Source organism: Pleurodeles waltl, chromosome 9 (genome assembly GCF_031143425.1).
Source record: "Pleurodeles waltl isolate 20211129_DDA chromosome 9, aPleWal1.hap1.20221129, whole genome shotgun sequence".
Lineage (NCBI taxonomy): Eukaryota > Metazoa > Chordata > Amphibia > Caudata > Salamandridae > Pleurodeles > Pleurodeles waltl.
In genome coordinates this window covers 571,491,837-571,508,816 of record NC_090448.1, presented here as the reverse complement: position 1 = coordinate 571,508,816, position 16,980 = coordinate 571,491,837, and the positions used below count along the sequence as shown (strand labels likewise).

At 42.4% G+C, this 16,980-nt stretch overlaps 1 protein-coding gene across 2 annotated transcripts in view; it reads left to right on the top strand.

Moving 5' to 3' along the window:
* LOC138259675 (cytochrome P450 2G1-like) overlaps positions 1–15,570 on the top strand; it is a 280,939-nt gene extending 265,369 nt beyond the window's left edge. For both annotated transcript variants that reach the window (XM_069207549.1, XM_069207548.1), the window contains 2 exons: positions 2,042–2,183; positions 12,807–15,570. In XM_069207549.1, the coding sequence (XP_069063650.1) occupies positions 2,042–2,183; positions 12,807–12,988 (324 nt within the window). In that variant the 3' untranslated portion in view covers positions 12,989–15,570. The remainder of the gene's footprint in view (positions 1–2,041; positions 2,184–12,806) is intronic.
* The last annotated feature ends 1,410 nt before the right edge of the window (positions 15,571–16,980 follow it).

Below are 16,980 nucleotides of genomic sequence, written 5' to 3'. Positions count from 1 at the left end.
TTTTAAGGCCCGCCCTCTCCTGTGCGTCAAAATAACGCAGGAGTATAAATAAGGCGCACCGGCCTTACAGTCATTTTTTGGGCGGGAACGCCTACCTTACATGTCATTAACGCAAGGCAGTTTCCTGCATCCAAACAATTACTCACACAGAGGCATTTTGACGTCCACGGGCGTCAAAATTTAAATATGGTGCACGGTTTGCGCTGAATGTGCATCAAACTTTTTGACGCACATTTGGCAGAAACAGAGTATAAATATGCCCCTTAGTTTGTTTATTGTATCAACTGATTTTTCCTGCCGAAGACAACAATTTGAGACATGGTGTACCGAAGAAGGAAAAAAGCATAAATATACATGGAGAAAATATCCTGCTGGCCAAAATTTAGATTTTTTTTGTCTCAGAAGCAAACCTCCAATTCGAGTGTCACTTTGACTACCTGACCCACCATTAGCACACTTCTAGTTTCTATGCACTTTTTTCAGTGTCACTCTGTTTGTTGTTGCACTTTTTCAGTGGGCTTCATCCCCAGATTTAAATGTGCATCTGGTGTGCTTTTCTCTGCATCTCATTGTATGTCGTGTGTACTAAGATAAGTGTCTTTCTGTCCAATTGTCTGGTGATTCATCTATATGCCTGGATATTGTGAGCACCTATCTCAGAGACATATTTAAAGTTTGGCCGAAGAGGGATCACATCACCTACAAAACTCCCTATTCCTTGACTCTATTTAGACTTTGATGAAGGTTTGTGTTTACACCAGCACAGCCAAAGCTGGCTTCATCAGCATAAACTCTTGACCTATTGGAACATCTACCATAGGGCCTTTTGGTCATAGTGGCACTCATCCTGGCTTGTTTAGGACAGATCAACCATCACTCCTTTCGCCTACGTTGAACGACCGTGTATGTCATGGCACTCCGAGGTGGGAAAAACACTCAATGGCCCATATCCACTGAGAGAACCCTCCATGTGAATCAGGCCCATTTTTTTTCTCCAGAAAACTAACTCCTGCTAGTTACTTTTGTATCCCTGTTTCAATGTATTCCCTGTTAAAGACGTCAAGTGGACCTTGTAATGTGCCCTCTTTTATTGTTTGTGTATTTTTTGTCCCCTGCCCCATTCAATGTTTACTTAACTTTGTGTCAGTTTCACTATCCCTAGGACACTGGGCCTTATTTACAAGCTTTTGGTGCAGGGCTGCGGTGCAAGCCTTCTTACTGCGCTGAACCTGCATCAAAAGAAAAGGGCAGGAATGTGCCATATCTACAAGATGCGGTGCATCCTTGTTCTTGTCCCCTGCGCTGATGCACATATTGCTGCCATGTGCCAACGATGGCACCCTTGCAACATGGTGCAAGGATTCCCACATTGCAGGGATGATTGTTTTTGTGCAGGACGGGACAAGAGGTGTTGTCCTCCTTCTATGTGTGCTGACCAAAGAGGAAATAACGTGGAGAAATAATGTTATTTCTCTCCATTATGTCACCCTAACACCATCCCTTGGAAGACGCAGGCTTTTGATGCATTCCCATGGGTGTTGTGAGGGGACACCCACTGCAACACCCAAGGAATGCCTCTCTGACACAAAGTAAGGCAATGCACCACAACTTGCTTACTCCATATCTACAAGGTCTTGTACTTTGCGTGGCCTTGATAGATGTGCTTCTATTGCTAACCAAGATTTATACCACATCCATGTCACTAGAGAGGCATTTGAGAGCTGTACCCTTGTCCAACTGACTATTTCCAAGATGGAGCAAGCATATCTTATATCACACATTGCTCACAATTTTATACTTGCTTTATAGGACACATTTTAAAATTTTGAGTTGCACGCTCAATTATAACAATGTGTGAGCTCTAAGATATGCGTAAGTGAGTTTCTGATGTCTCCGTCAAATGCATAGAGGCACAATGAATCTCCATGCAGGTCTAAGAAAGACTTTGAGGGATAAAAAGTGTGCACAATTTTTAGTATTGATAACTTCTGTAGATGTCTTAAACCTAACTCAGTTTCTAACTCTATTTTATCCATTTCAGGGTACCACTGTTTTCCCGATGTTGAGTGCTGTTCTCCATGACCCAAAGCAATTTAAATCAGCCAGCACCTTCAACCCAGGACACTTCTTAGATGACAAGGGCAACTTCAAGAGAAATGATGCCTTCATGCCATTCTCTACTGGTAATATTTCTTTAAGTGAACAGGGTGAATTAAGGTAAAACCTGTGTGTACAATGCCTGTTCTTCATGCAAGATACTATCAGGATGATTCATAAGAACACATTCTATCTATTGAATGCCCACCATAAAACATTTCTCAAAATCATTCTAAGTAGTGAAGGATGCACTGTTTCACTATCCTCCTAATAGATTCTTTAGCAGAGTAAATAATAATATGCTTAAAGTTCTGACACAATTAAGTGACTTCTTGTTCTTGTTAGAGGCTGATTCATCAAAAGTTGGTACTCATGACAAAGAAGGGTAAAGATCACCACAAGGTCAATGGTTCATGCACTCCACTGCATATTGTGCTATCCAGGCTTTTTGTTTGAGAACCCACAATGTGCTCTTCACATTGTTTTGGATGACACTATTGTGGAGCACAACCATAAAACATAGTAGTATTGCTGACTGTACACTAAGTAGTCTATTTAAAGCACCATAGATGTCCGCCGATAATATGAGTCTGCAGAAACACAACCATACTTATCTATGCCCCTGGGAAAGGGTCTAAAGCACCACTCGTGGATTTTTCATTCAGTTCCCCATTACTGTGGTCCTGCATTTCCATTCAGTGTTTTTGCTGTAGATGCAATTGTTTGTACATGACTGGGAGCCCATATATTGTACTGAGGGTCGCGCATCCAGGAACTTGGACTTTTGCGAGGCAGGGGCAGGAGCCAAGCCCCCTCGCTCATTGGTCCTCGGCGTTTGGGGTGGGGGCAGCCCCTTTAAGATTCATTGCACGCCTGCTGCCGCGGGCCGCACGCGGGCAAAGCCCGGGCAAAGGGCTGGCCCGTCCTGCGCCCGTCAGTGACCGTAAGAGGCCAGGCTGGGCCATCCCCCTTTCCTTTTGCTCTTGGGGTGCCTCTGTTTGCTTGCCATCTGCAGCAGGGGCTGTGGAGCGTCCAAGTTATTTTACGGTGCGGGGTTTCCAACAGCAGTAAGAGGGGCCTGTTTACATCCCAACAGCTTAGGTTTTATTTCAAGGCCCCGAGATTCCAGCAAGAAAGATGGGTAGACGGCGTGGGGGGGGGGGTTGAAGAGAAGCTTGGATCCAATAAAACCCTAGACGGTTTCTTACAAAAGGCCGTCGGGGCTTTGGAGAAAGAAATAGAGCTGGTGCAGCGCCGTTTAGCTGTTCCACCTTCTCCAGTTATTACTGCAGCCTACGATGACCTTGCCGTACAGCCCCCCCTGCAAATAGGATCTCAGCCTATATCGACCACCCATTCCTTTTCTCCTGTCGGAAACCTTCAGGAGCTTCAGGGTGAAACGCTAAATGATACCATCACACCTGCTCTGCCAATCCCGCCGACTAGGAGCCCTTCTAAGAGAGATCCCCCAACTACTGTTCTTCCCAATCCCAAAGGCAAAAGGAAACGTAGGGAGCCCGCCATTATAAATAAACGTACCAGGATCCCCTCCATCTGACCCAGCTCCCTAATAAGGATATGGATCCATCTTCCTCACTCTTCACCAACGACCAACAGCAAATGAGTCTATTAGGGTTTTTATAAGAGAAGAGATCTCCAAGTTGCTTCTGCCAATTGCAACCCGTCTTCAAATAATAGAGGAAAAACTAGAAGTTTTTATTAAGACCCAGCAGCCAGTACCCACGCAACTATAGATACCCAAGTCATTTGCACCATTCTCACTCTACCCAGGAGCAGGTTAGTGTCAACAGACTACCCGCCCAAATGAGTAAGAGCCATCTTCCCCCTATAAATCAAGATATACCCAGTTTTGCCAGAGCACCAAACATCCCAACTACTTTTCCTTTGATGGCTCCAGTCCCTCCTCCAGAAAGGATATCCCACCCGTTTAATCCAGCGCTTAATACTGGTACCTCCAACTCTGCCTGTGATCACGTTCTTTTTGGCTCCCTGAAGAGGACCCAGACCACTGGTCCAACTGGAATAAGAGTATTGCAACTTCCTCCGGAGTCATGCCCATATGTTCTGGTTATCTCCAATGTGCCTGTACTTAAAACCAAATCCCCAGAATCTTTTACTGAGCTCAAAAACAAGGTTATACATTGGTTGCATGCTAACGCGGGGTTTGCATTTTCCATGACATCCTCGATATTGATGGTGAGAAGGGTAGGGTGGGTGGGCTCTTTAGAAAAGATTGGTACAGGGGATTGTATTGTCATTAATTTCAACTCCCCTGATCTTGTTCGGCAACTTGTGTTAAATGCAGATAGACCATATCCTTCAGTAGGCAAAATCTCCCTGTGCAGATTACAAGCGTTTTATCCGCCCGCACGGCCATTTATGAATAGGCAACCACCATTGTTCCGTAAAGTTTCCCTTGACATTCAGACACGGTCTAGTCCCGACTTTGGTCCCAGACATCCTTCGGCGTCGCTCTATGAGTTAGACTGACTATGCGACGGTCCGTGGGGAGTGGATTTTCGAGTCTGAGCACATTAACCATTCTGTCCTTAATGTTTCTACTTTAGCAATCCCATTGTCCCTGACGGACCCTGATAATCGGGGAACTTCGGAAAATACCACTCACCTAGCTAACAAGGAGGGGGCTCCACTTTTGACAACCAGTTCCAGTGACCTAGGGCTCTACTTTCTAGACATCTCACCAGATATGAATATGTCCGGTTCAGTACTTTGCGAAGTGAACATTACACAGGATAATATAGATACAGGCAACTGTATGTCAGTGGGGACTAGTACGGTCCCCTGCTGTATTGTCCCTAGTAGGAAACACTCCCCAAATGAAGCTAGATATACCAAACCAAATGATCTTGCCAAGGTTCTCAGTTGGAACATAGCAAGGCTGGAAAGCAAACTGCAAAACCTGGAATGGGGTCAATTCATTGACGAACATCTAATATGTTTATTCCAAGAATCATGGGCGACGGGCCCCAAACATAGATTAGGTTTTAGAAGCTACTGGGTTCCAGCACGGAAGTCGCCCTCTGGGAGACCTGCGGGAGGGCTACTTATATGGTTAAGTAGTTCTCTCAGATGTAAAGCTGTAGCAATAGACATGGGTTGCCCCGATTTACAGGCCCTATTGTTAACGATCTCCGAGGAGAGATCTTTACTAATAATTAACGCTTATAATAGGAGTGAGGGCAGCCATGTAAATTAGGATGCTCTGTCCTTATTGGACAGCTTTCTTAAAAATAATTTATCTCATTTTATTTTGATTGGAGAGGACTTTAACGTTACATTTGAGCCCAACCCCCTGGTCCAAGAGATATATCAAGAAGAGGATGCCTATTGGGGGATTCCACAGCTAGTCTCTAACAAAAGGCCGAGACTGAACAAAACAGCACGTTAAGTGGCTGATATTACATTAACGTATGGCCTTCAAGCTTGCAATGGTCGCTCCTGCTCTGACACAAATTTGCATCCCACTTTCAAACGAGGAGGGTCCAGAAGCCAGATTGACTACATACTTTTCGATATCCGATTGTGGGGCCATATGTCTGACATGAGAGTACAAGAGCATGAAGAGAGTGACCACGACCCACTGATTCTATCGACTATAGGCATATTCCCTTCACTTGAGGCACCTCACTCTAAGGCCTATGCCCAACAGCTAGCTCTATCAAACAATAGACGCAATATAAAATGGGAGTTTGTCACCACATCCCCTGAGCATCTCTCATCAATATACAACCTGCTAGCCAATCAAATGGAGCGCATGCTTTATTACAAAGAATATGGTGAGGGTGATAGGCTTTTAGCAGCCCATAGTAAACAGTTTGATTCTTTAAAACATCTTTTTACAAAAGAGATCACTAGTAACTCTAAGAAAAAGTGCCAGGCACGGTGGTTTAACAATTTATGTATGGAAGCACAGCTCACCCTATTGAAAGCTCTAAAAACAGGCCAAGCTGAATCTATAAGAACAGCCAGAAAAGATTATAAGAATGAATGCACCAAGGCACGTAGAAGTTGGGAAGAGATGGGTTGCTATCCTGGAGACCGCTAAATCAAATGATACCTCCAGATTTTGGAAATTAATAGCAGAAGACTGTAGAGACTCTGCCTCTGTACCTGGTACATCAATTCTTCCTGTAGCTTGGGTTGAGCATTTTGGCCAACTATACGCAGGCCCACACGAGGCATCTCTTAGGACCCCTGATGTCCCAATAATCCAAGATGCTACCCCGATTATATTCACCTTAGCTGAAACAAGTGCCGCAATAGATTCATTAAATTGGGGAAAGGCTCCAGGTCCTGACAAGATTCCGGGCAATTTATATAAGACTAGACCTGTTATATGGGCTCCTTATCTTAATCGAATCTGCAATGCAATTGCAGCAGGAGCTCCTATCCCTCCTTCATGGAAAGGGGCTGAGATAGTTCCAATCTTTAAAAAAGGTAGCCCCAATAATCCAGCTAACTATCGACCGATTTGTCTCCTGGACAACTTTCAAAAAATGTATGCTAAACATCTTTTGTGACACCTCGATGAATGGATCTCGGCATCGGATGCTCTATCTAATCTACAAGCAGGGTTTAGACCTGCTGTGAGCACTATAGACCAAGCCTTGAGATTCCTGGCAATCAAATGGAAGAATGTGGACTTGGGGGGGGGGGGGAATCTGTATTTGGTCTTCATAGACCTGAGAGCTGCATTTGATCTGATCCCCAGGAACAAGCTATGGTCAACACTCTCCAATATGGGGGTTCCTTCAGGTCTTTTGAATCTTATCACCCGACTCCATGACAACACCTATGCTCAAATTATATGCGGCAAGGAGGGCGAGCTGACAGATCCCGTAGCTATTAACAGAGGAGTCCGGCAGGGGTGCGTTCTGGCTCCTACTCTTTTCTTGCTTTACATTAATAACTGTATCCGTTATCTGGAGAACTGCATAAACGACTCGCCCAAATTGCCTGGGAAAAAAATCCCTTGTTTATTGTACGCGGACGATACAATTTTGTTAGCTAAATCACCCATGGGAATCCAAAATTTGGTCAACCAATTTTTTGCCTTCTGTAGGGATTATGGGCTTGACGTTAATGCCAAAAAACCTAAACTTATGATATACAGCACTCTAAGGAAACAACCACGTGCCTGAATCGAAATGAATTCAGTCCCGCTGGAGAAAGTGGAAGAGTTTGATTATCTGGGAATCAGATAATCGACTACAGGAAAATGGGAGGCAGCTATTGATAAAGGGGCACTTATCTTAAGTCAAAGAGGTGGGGCCTTAGTACGTAGGTCCAGAAAGGCTCTGAGTTCCTCTTTGATCATAATTGCGGAGATCTATAATGCCCAAATCCGTGCGGCGGCCTTGTATGGAGCGGAACTTTGGGGACTGCATAGAAGATTGGACATTTTACAAACAAAAGAAAACAACTTCCTTAGACAGGTCTCCCGGTTAGAGGTGGGTACCCCAATGATCCCTCTCAGGCTCGATTTAGGATTAAACAGCATCAAAACCATAGCGGCCCTGAGATCACTTTCCTATTGGACCCGCCTATGGAAAACTGCAGAACTCGAACCATTCAGGGTGGCGGTGAGAGAACTTATAGCTTCTCTCCAGGGCCCGAACAAAATCCAATGGTTGCAGGAGATGAAATCTGCTTGGGTTAAAAAAGGACTCCCTCAATACTGGCAACACCCGGAGCTGATTCCCAATAATGCAAGACAACTTGTCAAAAGAAGATACTGGGAAAAAGTCAATGAAGATACACTGCGCCAAAATGGGATGGGCAGGTTAACAACAGAATTCCTCCAATTCAAACATGAACCTTGGCCCGAGACCTTAATGAACCTTCCCATGCCACTATATGCTCGTGCCCTTTATCTCCAGTTTAGATATGGTTCCCTGCCTAATAATAATTATACGGCCCACTGGTCATCTAGCGACCCTTCAACTGATAGATGTATATCTTGCCATTATTGTAAAGAAACAACTGAGCATATTCTGTTCTTTTGTCCCTTATACAAGAGCCCTAGAGGAAAGTGGATCATCCCCCTCTGCAAAAACGTATTATTGCTGGACAGAACCAATGCCACTAGAATATGTAAATATGATACACCCACATTGGTAGCTTCCTCAGTTACCAAATTTCTATCGGAGGCTTGGTGTATCCGCCGTAGGCTCATTTCTGTGAAGGGCCCCTAGAGTTGGCTGAGCCATTGTTCATAGAGGGAGATTTCAATAAGGTACATATTTCTTTGTTCCTCCTCTTATTTTTTAGACGTGCCATGCACCCTGTTATTATTCTGAACCTGTTAATTTATATGCAGCATTTTCTTGTATTTTAGTAAGAACTCGCGGCCCTTTACAGGAGCAAATAGAGATCGCACAAGCTTATAGAGATGTTTTTTATGCCAAACTTGTTAATTGCTGTACCTTAAGTCTGATGATTTTAACCCCAGTTGTGAGGATTTTACTGAAACATTTTATTTGTCAGTCGGTTATTAGATTCTATCAGTACTTTGAATGATTGTTATTATGAATTACGATGAGCTATTGCGATTTCAATGGATTTTAAACAACTATGTAAGACTGTTATTTTCTTTTTAAATTTTAATGGCCCAAATTTTTGGGACCGAATGTATTTAAATAAATAAATACTGAGGGTGTTCTTTTGAGCACAGAACGAAATAGTTATTTAATGGTGACCCACTGCTTAAAGACTTTACACTATGTATGTTGCTACCCTCAATGAATTGACTGTCTCATTGACATAGAAGAATCCTGGAACAAAACTAACTGTCTGAAACTATGGAAGGTGCTCTGCAGATCTGACTAGTAGCTGCTTACCCTTCCCTTGATGTCTGACTTATTACATCATGTTAAAAAATCCTAGGTATCATTCGATACTCCCCATTCTCAGATCTGTCCATTAATGAACAGACACTATTCAGGATGTCTGGGCTTTGTTTCTCTTCTAAACATGTCCAGTTGGGAATTCCTCTCACCCTCCAGTAAAGAACCACAGGAACAAAGTCTAAAACCCTGCCACCTCATACTGGTAGGTTGTGTCATGCACATGCCACACCTTTCTCAGCCTCTCGCTTCCCAACAGTGCTCCCAGCTTCTGCTAAATTCTAGGACTTAATAGCCTCTAATGGAGATACGAAGGGGCCTATTTAGCGTCACCTTGCACCACATTAACATAGTTTATTTTGACATTAATGTAGCCAAACGAGGCCACAATCCCCGAGCCGCATTTACAGGGTGGTGCAATGCATGCATTGCGCCACCCTGTGACCCTTTGCACTATATTATGCCTGCACCAGGAATAATGTATGCAAAGGGGCCATTTCCCCATTAAGGGCGTCGGTAAAATGGTGTAAAGAAATCTATGGGATTCCTCAAGAGCAGGCGTTAAAAGGGGGCTTCCATTCTGTGGGCCCCTATGTACTCTGCAGGAGTAGCGCCAACAGATTGGCGCAACTCCTGCAGAGTACATCAATAGAGTCATTAAAAATGACTCTATTGCCCCCAACCCTGCGCCATGGTGTGCCATATTTTAAATACGGTGCACACATGGTGCGGTAGGGGGGTGCTAAGGGGTGCACGGAAAGTAGCACTGCATTTGGTGCAGAGCCATGTTCCATAAATCTACCCTGACGTTTCAACATAGAAGAGATACCTGACCATTACCAGAAAGTTGTGCTGGAGTTCTCTACAAGGCTAGCAGTAAGCCTAGGTGAGGACCCTGTGAAACACTGCTGCTTTTCCCTGCCCTGGAAGATGAGTTGCTAGACCGATCTGAGGGCGGACACGCTGTCCTGTGAATAAGCAGTAGGCTTGTCTGACTACAAACTTGTTCTGGCCATAATCAAGGTATACCTGCTCTTCAAAAGGGACACTTGGGCTCAAATTTGCAAAGACTTTGCTTCAGCTTTGCATTACTTTTGTAACACAAACCTGATGCAACGTGTTTTAACTCAACACAAGTGATGATTTTCAATAGATTGTTACCAAAAAGTAATGTAAAGCTGTGCAATGGCCTGCCTTACATCACTATGCGTCAAGAGCGCATTTTATGGGTGGTACATAGGTCCTATGCAACCACCCATTGTTTTAATGGAAGTCCCTAGTTACAAAAGATTGTAGGCAGGGATTTGTACAAAACGTCTGCACCTACTCGAGGCAGGTGTAACAAGGAGAAATGTTGTATTCTACAGCACACATACAAAGGTGAGAAACACTTTAAAGCATAGTTTATGTATTGGAAAGAACCTTTTCCTAGACAAAAACTATGTGCTCTACAGCAAAGACACCTTGCACTATGGTGTAAGAGTATGTACGTTGTTGCATGCAACATAAGTTAACAATAGTAATAATACGCTGACTTGTAGAGCGCGTGGCTACTTCATTTGAAGTTTCCCAATGCTGGAATTCAGCAATGTACTGAGAGAAGATGCAAAATAAAGTTACAGACCAATTAAATTTAATTTTAAAGTCATGTTTTTAAATGTTTTTTAAAGGAGGCTTCCGAAGATGTTTACTAAAGATTTACTGGAAAACTTTTCCAAATCGTAGCAGCAAAATATCTAAAGGAGCTGCACAATACTCTGGTTCTGTGGAATTTAGGGACCTGCGCTAATATTGCCCTACATGATCTCACACCCCTCACAAGGGTGTAGGGTTTGACCAAAAATGGAAGATAGCTAGGACCCAAATTCAACAAAGTCTTATGACTATAGCACAAAGCCTTGAGTTTGATCTCAATCAGCAAGGGCTTGTCTAGGGATATTTAATAGCAACCATGTTGCTGGGTTTTGGATTGACTGAGTCTGTTAACTCATTTCCCTTAGTATGTATCAACAATCCAACTGCACCATTAAATTGGAATTTTATTAAATATAAACAATTTAAATTTGGTTATACTTCTAGCTATTCCCTTCACTGAGAAAGCAAAATTAATATTTCATAGTATTTATCAGTTTTTCTCTATCAGACAGACAGCTTTCCTACAGTGAAAATAATGTTTGGGAACTAGATATAGTAGGGACATGTTAACAATACATTTCAACTTGGCTTGCTTTGAAATACCATGCACCCTGCCTTATGGGCTATAAGGCCTACACAGATGTGACTTACTAATATGTAAAAGGTATACATTTCAAAGACTTTGACCTGTCAATAGGGTTTATTTTGACAGGTTGAATTGCAATATTTAGACTGCTAGAGTCAGACTACAATGTTAGCCTGAAGCCATGTTTGTACTATTGGCATTTCACCTACAGGCCCTGGGTGCACCTAGTACCGTAAAATAAGAACATATAGGTAAGTTACATATGCCAGTTAAGAGTATACCAATTCAACCATGTCTGAAGGAGAAACACAGTACGTTTATTACTCGCTAGCAGGCGTAAAGTGCAAATAGTTCTACAGACAGGGCAACTATCTGGGGTATACCATGCAAAAGATGTTCACTTCCTACACAGGGGTAGATCGGATTTCCAAAGTAATAAGCAATTGTGGCAACATTTGTCAGATAAAGTGAACACCAATCACACAACAGATGAGCTGACATGTAATGGGTCTCTGAAACAGTGAATATTTGCCTGTAACACTGGTTCTTAGTTTTTCATGTATCTGCTATAAACACAGGGTTTTAGGAATTAATTAAAACATTAAAACAAAAGAGGGCCCAATTGAAGAAAACATTTCTAAATAAAGTTGTAAATTTATGTTGGTAGGCTTTTACCTACAATATACCTATATTTCAACTCTACAAAAACTCACAGGGGATCCACAAGTACTGATAGGAAACTATTGCTTCTTCCCAAGTGTACCGACAAGGGTAAACATTTACCCATCCAACCATGGAGCAAATATATTTTACTGCATACTTAAATTTAGCACATTATAAACATGCATTTGCACTGTGTTTTCTTTTTTTGTTTGTTTTAAAATGGAAATTATTTTCCCATTGAGAAACCTATTTCCTAACACCAATAACAATTGTGGGGTTGGTTACTGTCTTTCACAGGACCAACAATCTTACAATTTTCACTATGGGAAGTTACCTTCAGGAGGTTTTTGAATACTACCATACCTGCATGTTTTTTCACCACATTTTGTAGGGATACTTTCATGCACTACATGACGATTTGCATCAAATGATCACTGTAAAGACATTTGTCAGTAGCTTGTGTATACAAAAGCGGCTGGCACTTGAGCAGTCTCTGAAACCAGAAATGTGAAATTGTCACAACTCCTTTGCACGCTGTAAGCTTGCTTTGTACTGGTAGAGGAAAAAGTATAAACCACTGGGAGCTTTTGTCAAGTTTTTATGTTGTTGGTAAATGACTAAGGAAGTGAAATATTTATAGCCAAGCTTATGGTTGGGATGTATTGAACCTTGCTTTTCATTTGTCACATTATGAGATGTATCTCATGCTGGCACCGTATAAATCAACAAGGAACACAGCATGATTACATTCTAAATAAAAAGTCAATGAATATTGTACATAATAAGCCACTGTAATGCATAGTTCTGAACTCTCTCCCGTTTCGTGCCCTATAAATATAGCTATGTAGAAACTGGTTGAATAATTCAATATACTGTTCTATTGCAGCTGTTTTCAAAGGTATTTTTTACTTACTAGAGTTCTTCTAAACTCTTTTCAGGGAGAAGGATTTGTCTTGGCGAGGGGCTTGCAAAAATGGAGCTCTTTCTATATCTCACGACCATCCTGCAGAACTTCAACCTCAAATGTGCCAGTGATCCCAAGGACATCGATCCCACTCCTCTAATGAGCGGCTTTGGAAATTACCCCCGACCTTACCAGCTCTCCCTCCTCCCACGCTAGTGTTATCTGGGGAGAATATGTCTTCCAGCGTACAGTTAAAATGTATTGAACAACACTCTGAATACTGCAGGTTGCCTAACTGGATCTCAGTAAAAATATTTCAAAAGCATGTAAACAAAACAGTCTTTAATAATGTAGAACAACGGAGCCTTAATATATTTAAATCTCGGAGCCCCGTAAATTAGTGCTCTATACATTTATACTCCAAATATAGTCACCATATGACAATAGGATTAGTCGGTGTGCACTGTATTAATCAAAGGGTTTAGTAAGTGGCTGTATTTACTAGTAACTAAGCACCGGATTTACATAGCAGAACTATTATCAATGTATTTGCTTCTGCTAACTCTGTTCATGTAGCTGCCACTTTCTCTCTTAATGTTTACCTGACTCTGGAGGGGCTTTATCAAGAAACACTCAATAGTTAGAATAGTGTTTTTGTTTATTGTTGGGAACTATTAGATTAGTTTGTTTATTTGATATGCAGTGCATGGGGATGAGAGAGAGCCTTCTGTACCAAGCCGACTGGATTGTTGAAAATTTCAGGGCCATGCACCTGTGTACCTCTTTGTTCAACACTGGGAACCTGGGGAGTCTACCTGCTTCCAGAGGACAATCTCTCCTGATTTGACGTCCCAAGGGAGTTGTTTGGAAGAAGCTGCCAGAATCATCGTTTCTGTATTAATTGTTTCCTAGGCTAGTTTACCTGATCCTGTCTTGAGTTCGCTGAGAGAAGACCTTTCTCGAGCTCTGTTGGCTTCCTCTGCCCAGGGTGTTGAACTTCATGCTTGAGCACCCATGCCCTTCTCCGGAACCTCATTTTTTTTTTTTTTAATGCTGACGTCTTCCTCATACAAATTACCCTTGCTACTTTTGATTAGGTGCCACATTGGTATCACTGTTATTGAAATGTTTTTCTGATGCTAGCTCCTTTCATGCCCTTCCAGTTGACAACTAAAGGTCCATGTGGCCAATGGAGACTCCTGTACAATGACTATACTAGTGCTTTTAGATAAGGGGAGATATGCCGGGTAAACCTCTATGGATCCACTCAGAGGATCTCCAATGTACTTCAAAGAGTTTAGTTGTATCCAGGGTAGACTAACACCTTAAGAATAAATCATTCTCCTTTCACTATGCATGAAGGAAACCATTTCCACTAGCCTCCTCAAGACTCCACACTCTCATGAATCTGTGCTCAAATTTTAAAACATTTGTGCAACAAGAGCCCTTTTCTTATTAGCTATGTAACCATTCTTCCCTGCTGTAGCATCTTTTGTTTTATTTCTTAAATATCTCTACCATTAACTCTGAAGTATTCTTAAAGTACTAAGGCCCATATTTATAATTTTTGACACACAACTGCCCCAACGCAGTTGTGCGTCAAAATTTTAACCGCCAGCTAACGCCATTCCAACGCGCCATGCGGGCGCCTTATTAATGGAATTACTTTAGCTGGCGCTGCGGACTGGTGTGCGTAAAAAAAAATTACTCACACCAGGCAGCGCCGGCGTATGGGAAAATGGGGGTTGGGCGTCAAAAAATGGTGCATGTCAGGTCTGAGGCAAAATTCAGGCCTCAAACCGTATTTGCGCCATTTTTTTTTACGCCCAAGCTCCATTGACATGACTCCTGTCTTAGCAAAGACAGAAGTCATGCCCTCTTGCCCAATGGCCATGCCCAGGGGACTTATGTCCCCTGGGCATGGTCATTGGGCATAGTGGCATGTAGGGGGGCCCAAATCAGGCCCCCCTATGCCACAAAAAAAAATCGGAAAAAAATACTTACCTGAACTTACCTTTACTTCCCTGGGATGGGTCCCTCCATCCTTGGGTGTCCTCCTGGGGTGGGCAAGGGTGTCAGGGGGTGTCCCTGGGGGCAGGGGAGGGCACCTCTGGGATCCTTCCAAGCCCACAGGTCCCTTAACGCCTGCCCTGACCCAGGAGTTAAAAAACGGTGCACATCAGGCTGTGCACCGTTTTTTAAGGCCCACCCCCTCCTGTGCGTCAAAATGACGTCAGAGTATAAATAAGGTGCACAGGCCTTAAAGTCATTTTTTGGAAGGGAACGCCTACCTTGCATATAATTAACGCAAGGCTGGTTCCCCCTTCCAAAAAATGACGCACATGGTGGAATTTTGACGCCCGCGGGGTCGGACATCAAAGTATAAATATGGGGCAGGGTTTGCGCCGATTGTGCGTCAAAAAGTTTGACGCACACTCGGCGCAAACAGAGTATAAATATGCCCCTAGGACTCTTACCAGTGTTGAGGTTTAATTTGTAAAATGATCCAATACAAAGATTTCTAACTTCACTCTCTCAGGGACACAGAGACCAATTTTCCTAGACAAGCTAGTTCCTGAGTTGTAACACATGGTAAGGGCATAACATTTTAACATTGTATGCTGTTTAAAGTTAGTCTTTATTTGGAATAACACTATTCATCCATATAATATTGTAGATCAAGAATTGCCCCAAACCGGTCTATTTCTAAGATGATCTTTGCCATAGTATCAGTATAACTACAGTTTCTGTACATTGCTCTCAATTAGATTCATTAATAAAATACTTATCTCACTCGCCTCTTCTCTCAAGTTAAGTTTATTTATTCAGCTTGCTGAAACGAACAATAATGTGACTACATAAACCCATTCCACATAAAGGACAAGACAATAAAACATGACTTATAATAGCACTTACAGTGTTATTAAACTTTTAAACAATGTATGCATTATACAAATTTCTGTTATAGTGATTAGATTGCTTATAAAATCTAATGTTTGTTCAACATTTAACATTGTATTAGAAGTGCATATCCTACTTCGAAACTGACATTTTAAAGTAACTAAGGCTGAACACACAAATAATTAGTGCTTCAAATCTTCTAGAGCTAGCTTACTATAGGGATCAAAACGAGATATATCCTCTACTAAGATACTGTTTTGTAATACGCACATTGAATTGCGGACCATTGATCCTTTGACTGAAATGAATCTGCTTAAATTATAGTTGATGTGGATGAAGTCCAATGAAGTTGTTCATCATGGAGCAGTTCATTAAAACCATACCTGATAAAAATAGTATTAATAAAATCAAGTAAAGGAAGTTATAAATGCAATAATTAATAGGCGATTTGCCAAGTCAAAGTGTTCGATCATGTCTCTTCTAGCATGTGCAAAATGTCCAAGAGCACGGAAGAGGCTACTGTCAACTAATGATGCCTTCCAGTAAACACCGATTTCCATTGTGCCGTTGCTATGCAGGTTCTTTAGTAGCGCAATGCCACAGGCTTAAATGCTTATTTCTCGAAGACTGCACAATTTCCATTGTTCTATTGCAATGAAAGTTCTTCAGTAGCACAACACCACAAGCTTAAAAGATCAATTCTTGAAAAGTGCAGCGAGGCATGCGCATTACACCCAGCAGTTGCAGTTACAGCTGCAGAACCCTGATGACGTGGGGTCAGCCTGTTAAAGTGTCAAGTGCTTGAAAAGTGCAACATGGCCTGCGTCACACAGGCCCCTCTGTGGATCTTAGTAGGGTTGCAAAATGTGTTCAGATACGGGCTGACTGTTTAAAGTGCACTCATGTGAATTCCGGATGTTCAATGGCTACTCTGCCATCTGATTGTTCAGGTGAGTAGGCAGCATTACTGCAATTAGGCTGTTGCAGAGATTATCCAAAGTGGAACAGTTCCACACAGTTAGATTGCCAAGTGCTTGAAAGATACAAAGCATACATCAAGGTGTGTGTCCGAGTGTACATGCTCTTTACACATGCTCCTATGTGTGATGGTAGTTATTGGGCAGTTTCTCTGCATGAGCGATGAATTTCGCCACGCAGACTATTAGCTGAGCCCCCGGGCCTTGTAAGCAGACAAAAAGGGTATGACAGCATGACCTGATTCCCCAGGTGTTGAAGATATTGCACAAGAGTTTTCTATGTTCAGATTAAGTATGGGTGGATACACAGTATGTGCAGGAGAGTTTCTT